General features: G+C 35.3%; 1 protein-coding gene across 3 annotated transcripts in view; it reads right to left on the minus strand.

The window, feature by feature from the left end:
• The window catches only part of UNC13C (unc-13 homolog C), a 131,673-nt gene that overhangs the window by 80,056 nt on the left and 39,331 nt on the right, over positions 1-12,286 (minus strand). For all 3 annotated transcript variants that reach the window (XM_064722627.1, XM_064722628.1, XM_064722626.1), the window contains exons 7-9: positions 8,723-8,942; positions 5,940-6,167; positions 3,867-4,008 (exon numbers count right to left, since the gene is read on the minus strand). In XM_064722627.1, the coding sequence (XP_064578697.1) occupies positions 3,867-4,008; positions 5,940-6,167; positions 8,723-8,942 (590 nt within the window). The remainder of the gene's footprint in view (positions 1-3,866; positions 4,009-5,939; positions 6,168-8,722; positions 8,943-12,286) is intronic.

The following is a 12,286-nucleotide window of genomic DNA, read 5'->3' on the forward strand; positions in this document are numbered from 1 at the left end:
CCACACAGACATGAAATAATCCTCATAGAATTCCAGCTTATTCTAATGGTTAGAGAAATAAAACTGGAATAAAAAAGTATCTTTACAACAGTACCCCAATGTAAATTTAATATTAGATGCACTGGCACGATCTTGTTGTACATATCTCCTGAGAGATCGGCACCCAGTGTTAAAATGACAAGTGATAGTGTGCTACCCTCAGTAAGTTCAGGAAGCCACTTATTGCTATTATTACCCTCATGTTTATTAGTAGTATTATTGCCATTACTGCAATCCAGGACCAGATCCACACCATTGCTATGTCCACTTTGTTCTTAGGTGTTCAGAGACAGTTCCATGGTCCCTCAGGATATGTCTCCCAGAATTTCATTAGCCCAACTGTTGGCAAAATTTTTCTGAAGTCTGATTTAAAACTCTCTAAGTGCAATTTGTGGCTATTACTTGTTCTACCATACTATTACTTGTTCTATTATTCTTGTTCTACTGTAACAGTAAGCATGGAAAATAGATTATTCCTTTCCTCTTTGCAGGAGAAAGGATGTGTTTAGAGACATCCTTACCTCCACTACTTGTCTCTTCTCTAGTCTGGACAGTCCCAATTCTTTAGCAGTGTTGTCACAGGCCATGCTTTCTGATAAAGTAGAATGAGACTAATTATGCTTTTTCTTGCATTATTTTACTCTGTCATAACAAAAAGAGAGTTGTATAATTAATCTGGATTGACAGCAGATTGAAAAAAAGACTCAGACCATGCATGCTGTACTCTAAACCTGAAAAATATCATCACTGAACAAACAATTTATCATTGGAATTGCTTCTTAGAGGTGTTCTGCTCTCTTGATTTGGGCTGAGGCTGTGAGATACAGTTATTTTAATTAGCATAATGTCTCAGACTGATTATTGAAGAACTTTTGGAATGGATGAGTATAGTAAACTAATGTGTAGGTTTTATTACTCAATTAGTTTTATGTAATACAAGCTTTTGTTATACACTCTTGCCTAGGAGGCAATCTTTGAGCTATTTCAACAATTCTGGCAAAACTGTTTAAATAGCACTGGAACCTGAAGCATCATTTAGGCAGTTAACCAACCATGTTTTCTTCAGTGAAGATAGTATTTTTTAAAAGTCAGTCCAGCTGCTCAAGAATGCACAAAATAACAGTTCAAAGGGACTTTGGTGAAGTCCCCTTGGCCACTGACAGTAAATGTTGCTTAAAATATATCCACTAATAATTTATTTAAGATTAAATATTGTGTGAGGCCCATGATTTAAAGTAACTCTAAGAAAGAACATCTACAGCTGGATGACTGAAATCAGTTTGAACAAATGTTTTCTCCACTGAAGGTAGCAATATAAATCCAATGAAGATATTTATTAGAGCCCTTATGCTGTCTTAGTGACAGCCCAAATAGGGAAAAAAAAGAATGTAAATAATCATCCAGTTATTTGGAAGATGTCTTCATTATACAATTGTATCTGAGGTATTTATGAATGGTCAGAAGAAATGTGGTACCTGCAAAGTCAGCAGGGCAATTTGGAGATGTGTGCTATCCTAGACAACACTGTCAGAAAAAACCTGATTTCTCTATGTCAGTAACCAACTGTTGAAAATAGTCAAGAAAAGAATGAGAGTAGACTTTTATTATAGTGTATCAATAAAAAGGTTTCTACAAAGCTGAAAACTATACAGCCAAATATATCTTCCTGTAATTAATAAAAAAAAGAAGAAAATGTAGTCTCTTTTCCTGTATCAGATGCCACACTCAACCACAAAGAGAAGGTGACAGCTGCAGGACTCTGCTCTGGCATTGAAAGAAACTCTCCTATCACTGATGCCTCGTTGAAAAAGCCCCCAAACTTCTCTGTTATCTCATTTCTAATAATGCCAGGAGAAAGGATAAAAGCCCTTAGCACCTATGTTACATTCATTAAATGAACATCTGCTGGCCTATTTACTCCTCTACCTTGTGCACCACAAAGCTCTTTTTTAGTTATCCTTTATGAGGTCTCCTGTTCAAACCTATGCCAGTGTCCCATGGTCATTTAGCAGGGGGTCAGACTGCATTTGGTCAGAAACATTCTCTCACTGCTACCATGCAATCATATCTGGGTCACGTGTGGTTCTAAGAACAGGAACACTGCCCTCACTCCATGTGCTATGACAGAGCAAATGCACAGTGGGGAGCCAATGTTGTTTCCAAGTCTTTATTTTGGAACAGATGGGAGGACTTGAAAACATGTTTTGGTATGATAAGTATGCATTAGATTGTAAGATTTTTGAGACATCTTATTTCTAAATTTTATAATTTAAAAGTTATAGTGATGGCTAATGTTGGATTTTCAACAGGATTTAAATATCAATTGCCACTAATAGAGCCAATTTAAATAACACTTCCTGAGTCAATTAAATAGTTATATTGATTTACTTTAGATTTAATCTTCTGGTTAAATGTTTATAGTTTATTTAATACAATTTAGAAATTCTCATGTACTTTCAGCTGAAATCTAAAGCATTGAATAAGTCAAGGAGATTATTTCAGAAAACACATGTGCTATAAAAATGTTGGAAAATATATTTGGTGAAAAGCAGTTGCTCAGGAGGTACATGCTATAGTAAGGTTTCGGGGGGGTATAAATATTATTTCTAGGGCAGCAGATGATAATAATAGTGCTGGGGAAAAAAATTAAATATTTGAAAGTTTCGAGGGCTTTTATTGTAGCTTGGCTCACATCTTTGATAAACTACATTCAACAAACTTTCCATGAAATTTTCTGAATTGCTCATCCAAGTTTTGACATTATGCAATTCTTACAATTAAAATGCCAGAACATAATTATGACCTGCTTTTGGACACTCAAAGCCATTCAGTGAGGTATGACACTTCAACTGTTACCACAGTAACACAGTTAACTCAGAAAGAAAATGCTTTCTGGATAGAAGAAGCTTGTAAAAAGTTTCTAGGTGTCTCTTTTCTCTGAAGTACCTATTCATTTCTAAACAAGTGTTTGAATCTGTGAAAGGAACGGCATACATTGTTTAATTCAGCCGGCATTCTCTAGTTACTTTTCCAGACAAATAGAAGCAGCATCTTGGGCCAAAACTCTTTCACACTCTACTGAAACAATAACCTCCTCCTCAATAAAGTAGCAGATTTTGGCCAAAAACCAGGGAAGTACCAGACTGTAAGAAGTTAACCTGTCATGCTTTGACATTGCACCTTCTCAAAGAAAGCAGGGCTCTATTTCAAATGCCTGAACCCTCACAGAAACTGCCTGCACAGTTTATGTAGATAGGAATAGTGACAACTCCTTCCCTCTATATAGGAGGAAAGAAATATTACAATAAACTAAACAATGCCATCATATGGTACTCTCCATATTTGACTCAGACAACACTCTCTAAAAGTATGGACATTACAAACACACCAACCCTGAGCCTGGAGCACAACAGTTACTGCCAAATTCCCCAGTTACACCTCAGAGAATCACAGTGTCAAATATAAACACATCCACCTGGCATGGTCGGTATCTAGCATATAGGAAAGCATTTCTAATGACAATGCTTTGGTATGTAAGGTTGAAGTATGAAAACTTATTTAAGTTCCCTCAAAGACTAGGATAATTAGACATCACCAACAGATCCCAAAAAAGACTTAATTATAAGATGCATGATCACTATAAGATAAAGACACAATAAATTTTGATGCTCTCTCCATTCAGAACTTGCTAATTTCATAATGCTATAAATATGTATAGTGCAGACAAAACATGTTTTCAAATTAAGCCAGCATTTCACTTGGTAGAGTTATATTATCTACATATAGATTTAAAAAAAAGCAATATCAACAGCATCTTCTCTACTTACAAGTAGAATTTTTCATCCCATACTGGATTCAAATTCCCAAAAATAGTTTTTGTTCTTCGCTTGTTTTTGCCAACTTGCACAGTAACGTATGGGTCACTTGAGCCAGTTTTGTCCTTAGCCTGCAAGCCCTGAGCACAAAGAACTGCAACAAAGGAGAGAAATGTGCTTTAGCCCTCATAGCCTTTATTGCCAAGAAGTAAATGAGAATGACACCAGCAACAGGAAACAAAGGCCTCACTGTGCTGGATCCTGAAGAAAAGGTTTCTGGATTATTTTCCCAATGTCTGTAACTCTGGAGACTGACAAGGTTTGTCTAAATTACCCTTCTGGACTGTATCATATTTAAAAGTACAGTTTAATAGAGTAATAAATATAAAGATTCACTACTGAGCATCAAACAAATACTTTTCACACATAATTCAAATACTTTTCTCAAACTTTGGTTTGGTCAAGATGGCAAGGAATATAATGTTGCATAACTTGTCTTGAGTCTGATAGTTCCCCAAAGTTCCCTGCCCCCAGTAAATAAATAAATAAAAAATTCCAAAATTTCTCCAACGAGCCAAACTAACATTTCCAAAGTAAAACCTCTAATAATATAAAAAATATATATTCCACAGTTCCCTGTGGCTTATGGAACTAAACATGAGGGACATGGTCACCATTTGCTCTTTTAAGAGATGAACCATGACTTTTAGAATACTTTCTATGCTATCACAGAGAGGGTGACAGTTCTGATAAATTATCATCAACTATTTATGTATTTGGTATCCTTTCTGACAGTTAGTGTGGGTGTATAGTTAATAGATATGAATTTAGTGGCAAAAATAAATACATACTATTTGATTTTCCATCATAATTCATAAAAGTGGAAATCTCAGGGGAAAGCAGAACTCTCAAAGAGCAGCCTACCAAACCAGAGATCTGCAGCTAAAACACTTGCTCTGGCTCTTACCATTCAGCAGCAGTTGGCTTTGTTATTTTGCACACATTTTTTAAGTCATCTCAGTGGTAACATTGAGTTAACATTCTCTAATGTCAATCATCTTGGATAATGAAGCTCCCTTGGCGTGCTCAGAAAATGATTACCTAAAAATGGCACCTTGCTCAGCAGATCAGAGCTTGGTGTGGGTTCAGTCATATGTGCTGACTTTAGTGAAAGAAGTAAAATCCTGCTATTCTTTAACACATCCAATTTCTGAAAAAACTCTTCGGAATAAAATAGCATATTTTGTCCTCCCCATTCACTCTAAATCCAGAGGGAAATTTTTAGAAGGCAAGGAAGTATCACTCCTCTATTTATGTAGTAGAATGAAGGGACAGCCTAGCAAAAGTCTTCAAGGATTAAATTGTATGTGCATAGCGCCATGAACGCTAGACAGCCTTCAGTATCCTTTAGAGGTAGAACTAAAAATAAACATATGAATTAAATATGTCCCTAGTGCTTGGTGACAGTCCCAAAATTCCACAATTATTCTTTTGAGTCTCATGCACCACCTCTCAACCTTCAGAATAGCCTCCATTAATGCTGAGGTTTTAGTTCAAAAACTGAAATGTCAAAGTCAGAGGACCTGGAAATCTTCATGAGCAGCCAGGCTAATGCAATTGGAAGCCATCTGGAATATGTTTGGAGTGAGCAGAATTATTCAACACCAGCATCTCTAAAATGGAACACACCCTTAGTCAAGCAATGTGAATGGATAATAAGTTTCAAAACCAATGAGATTTGGAATTGCAAGCTCAAAGGTTTTTTTAATCACTCAAAGCCTTTTTTTTTGTGAACTTAAACTCTTGCAGTTGGTGGCAAAAATCTCATCCTTATCACAGAAGATATTGGTAGGAGGTGGAGGAGATACATTATTTTTACTTGTCATCCTTCCTATAGCAATAGAATATAAAGTGGTTTTGGCAACTTAAAACTCAACTCTTGCAGTTGGCATCCTATAAATTCCACTGTTTTTATATGCACCAAGTATGCAATTGAACACACAGTCTGGCTCTACTTATAAAAAAATCTTGCTCCTGAATTAGGAGAGTTGGAAAGAAAGAGCTCTCAGAACAGAAGAAAATTACCTGTGATAGTTATTTTTGCTGACCATTTGGATGTTCCATCCAAAACACTTTGTTTTGCTGCTTTTGTATATTGTGCAAAATCTTCTTTAGAAATATTAAACATTTCCTGGATCACTTCAAACACCTCTGGTCTATTTTTCTCTCTAATCTTCATTCTTTCCTTCATAGCACTAATAATATTCTGTGTTTTGTCTTCTGCACCATGTTTGGAACTTTTCTCAGCTGCTCCTGAAATGAGAGAAAAGGTCACCATTGCTATTGAAAATTAACTTTGTTCTTTTTCCTCTCTAAGGTCTCCAGTTAACTCTTGGTACAGCAGTACCTGAAGGAGATCTTCCTTTCACCTGAATAATACCTCATATATATATTCTTTGTGATATCTAAAATTATCAGTTGATTTATTTTAACATGAGGGGTTAATAGTCATCTTCCATCAGTGTTATGTGTTATACATAAAATTATTTATTAAACCAATACTATTCAGTGCCAATCACTACTGTGGAAAAAGTGTGGGTTGAAATACCAGATACAAGTGATCTCAGACTGCCAAAAGGCTGAATTACATGGCTTCTTCAAGGAGTTTTCTGTGGCTACTAAATCTTGAGAAATCTTGAAATCTCCTGGTCAGAGTACCTAATCTTTTTGAATATGGAAGACCAACATTCTAGCGATTAAAGATTATCCAGACTGAAAAATTAGGAATTAGTAGAAATAGAATTATGTGCTACCATAAAACAAAACACCAGTTAAAAAATTATCTAGTGATTTTATTATAAAAGAGATGATTGCTGAGCTGTCTGGAAAACATGACAGGTCATTCTTAGAAGATGCAGGAGGGAACTTTTTAAATTTTCTCTTATTTTCTGCCCTTCCTTAAAAAGTAGAAATGCAACAACATAACTGAATGATAAACCCTGGGCACAATCTGAATGGCAACAACATATTCCTGTTAGAAACCTTGTTGATTTTTGAGACAGTACAGATAATACTGAAATATGTGTTAAAACACAACTTCCTTTAAGTAAATATCTTTCTCTTTATCTTCATTTATTGCAACTAGTTTTATGTCCCCTATTGCTAACAACCTCTACTGCTGTCTATCAACAACTCTTTTCATGCAGTATTGATCAAACTAATTAAGACAATAGTGTAACTTACATTGTACAGAAAGTTAACAAGCTCCTTTCACCCTAGGGACTGATACAAACTCAACACGATTGAAATCAATTCTAATTTAATATTGCACCTAGTACTAGAAAGGATATCTTATTGAAGATGAGAGAGCTAATGAAAGTGCTACTGGCTTTTTTCTAAATCTAATTGAGAACAAGTTTATATATTGACCTCAAAGATCTTGAGATGTGAATTCATTTCTACACCTACATTAGCAATGATTATATATTAAAAAAAATAAATCACAGAAGTTTGACGGTGAATACATCCTACAGATTACAAGGTGGGCAAAAGAATGACTATGATAAAAATAACTACATTTCACTTTATGACATTGCTAGCATCAGCTTTCTCAGAAACAGAGATTTAACCAATTGGTCAATTCATTTTTTCAATGGAAAACAAAGAACATTAAATTTTCAAAGTAGTATACTATGAACGCTGAACAATTAATCTGTTGCAAAAAATATGACAGGATGCTCAGAAACATTTGCATACTAATGAGAAGAGTGGGATCCCTTAGGCTTGTTAAATATTTTATCTGCAATTTACCTTCTAGAGGTTTTGTTCTTTTAAGACTCAATTGTTTTGGCTGGCGATATGGGCCAAGGGACAGCAGTCCAGTTTCAACCACAGTGCAGAATCACAATTAAGCACAGTTAGGAAGTTTGATTTAGACATTGATCACTGATTTATTGTCCATGGGGTCAGTTGCTCTGGGAAATTTTAATTGATTCCTGAGCAGCGCAAACCTTGAGCATCCATCCTGCATGACAGCTCTTCACACAGAGAATACAGTGAAAAGAAGGAAGAACTGAATGAAATATCTCTGTAGTTTTCCTACATGTAGAAGCTCTGGAACATATCAACAGTAAACAGTGTTGAATAACTCCAGAGTATGGAAGCCCATTCCACTCCAAATCAGAAAACTTCCAGGTCTTAATTTTCTGTTGCTTAGAATCTTGTATAATAATTGTGTTGTAATTTAAAAATCGTTTCAATACACCTGATATATTTTCACAGAAGAATGTGTGGTGGCTGGAACCAAGTGGAGCTTTTTGCTTGCTTTGTTTTAATTCTAGTGCCAAATGGCTCACTGACTAAATTTTTTTCCCTTACACATCCAGTATTTACTATTTTGAAGGGACAAGATCCTACTTACTGTTTCATATTTTTGACTACTTTTTAGCACATCAATATGACTACAGTAAGTAGCAGGAATAATTTAAAAATATTTCCTTTGACATTTTTTGTGTTTTGAGTTAAGTAAAAAAAGAGGGTTTACGTCAAGTAATAAATCGCTCCAGATATTGCCATAGACAGTGGAAAGTAAATAATTCACTTATGTTAGCAAGCATTATTTTGTAAAAGCCCAGCAACATTTGACAGATTTCAAGGACAAAAGCAAAATGAGTAGGTTTTCTAACAGTAGGTTTTTCTAACAGTAGGTTTTCTCTAAAGCTTCTGGCTAACTTCTCAACTGAGGAGCATCAACACACCTTCACTGATTTTGGGTGATCTGCTCCCTCATTTCAAGGTATTACTGAGCATAGACACAAAATCAAAAGGTGTGAATTAATACAACACTTCAGCTATAATGGAATACTCACTCTGCAAACAGTCAGCATTTAGGAGGTCTTGGCACTTCTCATGGCATTTGACACCACATTCTGTGCATCTCATGCCTTGTCTGGCTATGCCCCAAAGGAGGCCTTCACATTCATAACAGTATGTGGGAGTTGTAGCTGTCCAGATTTCAAAATTATGAGGTGTAGTTGATGATATTGGATAGATCAAAGCTTGCAGGGTCTTCTTGAAGACATGGATTTTCTGTTGGGTAAGAAAAGAAATATTTCAGCTGTATTGTGTATCACAAGTGAACTGTTTCACACTATATGCTATTTACACCTAAAATGTTAGAAAATATCAGAATATACATAGAAGTATAAAATAATTTGTAAAATACTGATTTACTCATTTTGCTTTACACTTTGAAAAGAACTCTGCTTGACTGTTTTTGTCTGAATACACAAACAGCAGTGTCAAATTGGAATAAAGTTATTCAATTAATACAAAGTCTTATATAAATATATTTTTATATTTTGAGGCAGAAATTAAAAGAAAAAAAGCAGCATTACATTCATTGGGGCATATTAAGTAGCTACCAAACATTAATTTTGAAAATTTAAATACTTCCTATAGGGACTTAGACATATTGCACAAAATGCCTTTTGATTATATACAACACTATTCTCTAATACCAAGTGTCTATATAACCTCATCAAATAAAAGCAAGCCAATTGTAGGGTTACATTTTATCTGTATTCCTATAATAGCATACTTACTGTTTCATTTTTAAGCATCAACTTGCTTTTTACTATAGACAAGAATGATCCATACTCTCAAAAATCCAAACCCATTTCTTGGACTGTTTTGGCTTAAAACCCATGACTAGCTGTACTACAAGAACAGTTATTGGTTATTTACTGATTAGTATTGTAACAACTTCAGTCTCAGCTCCTTAGTGCTTAATAAGATGAAAACAAAGCAATCCCTGTAATTTTGCACACAAGACTTTGGCTTATATGGGCACAATGCTCTGGTTTGTTTATTTGAGCTTTCTTTCAGGCACCCTGATCTTCTAGGTCCAGGCAATTTATTGGGAATAAGAAGAGCTCAGCAGCTTGTATGCAGCACTTGGCACCAAGCTTAGGTTGTTTGTGCCTTTTTTAGGGGGTGGGTGTTCACTAAATGCACATGTGACTGCCATGAATGTATTAGAAGTTCTAAATTCCCGTATAAAGGAATAATTGTTTCATTTAGAAAGAAGAAACTGTATTACAAAAAATATCACCATATTATTATCTAGAATAAAATAATAATCCTATCATCAGAATATCATGATATTCTTATTTTAGAAAGAAGAAACCGTATTATAAAACATATCACAGTGGGATATTTCTGAAAGTCTGCCTGTCCTACCTTGCCCTCCTCTGGTGTGGATGTTATGCAAGGTAGCTCTAATGCCGGCTATAAAGCTGTGGCAAGGGAGTAAGATTTTGGAATTTGTGTGGTTTGTCTATTTTTTTTAACATCACTGCCACAGCTCTGAAAATATAGGAAGCAAGGCAAACTTATTCAGTTAAACATTTGTTAGCACTCCCTTATCTTTCATATTCAGCTGTGGTAATTGTATGCCAAATGGAAGATATTAACCTGTCTAAAAATATGCTGACATATTCTTGGTTTCATGTACCTGCATCTCTACTCAAACTGTGAGATATTCTGCTAATAATAGATTGTCTGATAAAAGTCAAATATTGTTTCTGTGTGCATATCTGCACAATGTTGCACAAAGTCATCAATCAAAGGACTTTCGCTACCACAGGAAAACCAGTACCATGTAGCCATAGGGTAGCCATTGATTAATAGGATCAAGCACTAAAAATAATAAAACCAAATATTAGGTAGCTTAGGCTGCAACAGCACTTACTGAAGCTAGTAGTTACTGCTGAAAACAATATCCATCCTGTGGAGCCTGGCCAAAGATACATGGTGAGACATTTCATGGATATCTGTTCTAAGCACAACTGAGAACCCTGAAGAACTGAAGTAATAAAAAAACCTGATAAAGCAGAAAAGACTAAAAAAAAAAAATACTGAATTGCCCTCCAGAGTAATTCTCAGCCTATCCTACTAACTTCCCTGAAAGCAAGCAAAGGTGTGCACCAGTTTGATTTGGCAGAACCTAAGAACTGTGATAGTAATGACCACCTAACTCTGGAGAACTAATTTTTTGTATATTACTCCACTTTTGCCTTCCATGTTACAGAGACCAGAAAGGAAACTTTAAAACAACCTAAAGTGAATTTATACAGCTTGCTGAGTGAATAGTGTTTCTCAGAAACCACTGATTACACTCTCCCACTCCTGAGCTCATGTAGCCTCAGTACAAATACTGCCCTTTCACCCTGTTCAGCTTCAGTATTTTTCACATTATAAATACTTTCAGAATTTTTCCAGTAACTTTTACATTTTTCTGAAATGTCAGTAAGTAATGAAATATACCCTCAACAGGCCTTAAAATAAACCTTTGAGGGTAAATGAAGTTTTCAGCTGAAAGACACAATTTGTAGATTGGTTTTGCTGCTGAACATGTTCTTTCCCCTGTTGTTAATAAAGCAAATTGCAAAGAAGAATTTTATTTCTCTTACTGTCTAGAGGCTTTCATTCCTATTACTCTTCTCTGTTTAAATGTTTTTGTTATGTGAATTATAGAGCATAACAACATGGCACTAATAACTTCCAATATACTATATAACTAATAACTAGTTTGGCAACATTTAGCACTACTAATATATAGGAGGATTATTTAGTTATCTGCTGATCCTCTAAAGGGAAATTTACTTCTGTCATATTCTACCTGAATTACTTGATGATGTCATTGATGTATAATTTTCAAAAGTGTGCAGCTCTGTCTTTGTTCAACAAAGCAATTAAATGGGTGCTCCACTGAAAGCATATGTCTAAGTATTACACTGTTTAAAATGTCTTTGGCTCTGTGCTTGAGAACACACAAACTCAGCGTGTCATGAGTGTGTTGTACCAAAAGGATAGCAGTGACAGGTGGCAAAGCTCAAAGCCTTAACCTCAGGGTGTAATTTTTTGAGTAGGTGGCACTTGAGTTTTAATAAAGGCATTAGTTCAAAGAATTTTCATACTGAATTTAATCAGCCAAATAACCCACACCCACCAGAATCATTAATATTCCCTCCAGAAAAAAAATTGGGGGAAGGTAAAAACTAGAAAAGCCCTAATCAGAGGAATAACTTAGCCAAAGGGGAAGTTTTTTTCCTTGAATTTCATTGGCGACTCCATTTCTTGATATGCATTTCACATCTTCATTTTGTGGAGAGTATCTGGAGAATTCTTTTACAACTGAAAATGTCCTTTTTGTTTTCAAATCTTGCTCTACCCAGTGTAATGATGCCCTAGGTTATTAAGTTTGGCTGGCTACTTAGAGAAGTAGAAAAGAAATGCCTTTCCCTTGTTTTAAATATCTTGCAAGAGGTTTTACTGGCTGTACCCTTAGATTTGTCTGGGAAAGAGCACTCCCTGGCCCTTGGTATGTGTAGTGAGGGTGGCATAGGACTGGCTTCTTTTGTTCACCTCTA

The sequence above is a fragment of the Zonotrichia leucophrys genome, chromosome 10, assembly GCF_028769735.1.
Source record: "Zonotrichia leucophrys gambelii isolate GWCS_2022_RI chromosome 10, RI_Zleu_2.0, whole genome shotgun sequence".
NCBI lineage: Eukaryota > Metazoa > Chordata > Aves > Passeriformes > Passerellidae > Zonotrichia > Zonotrichia leucophrys.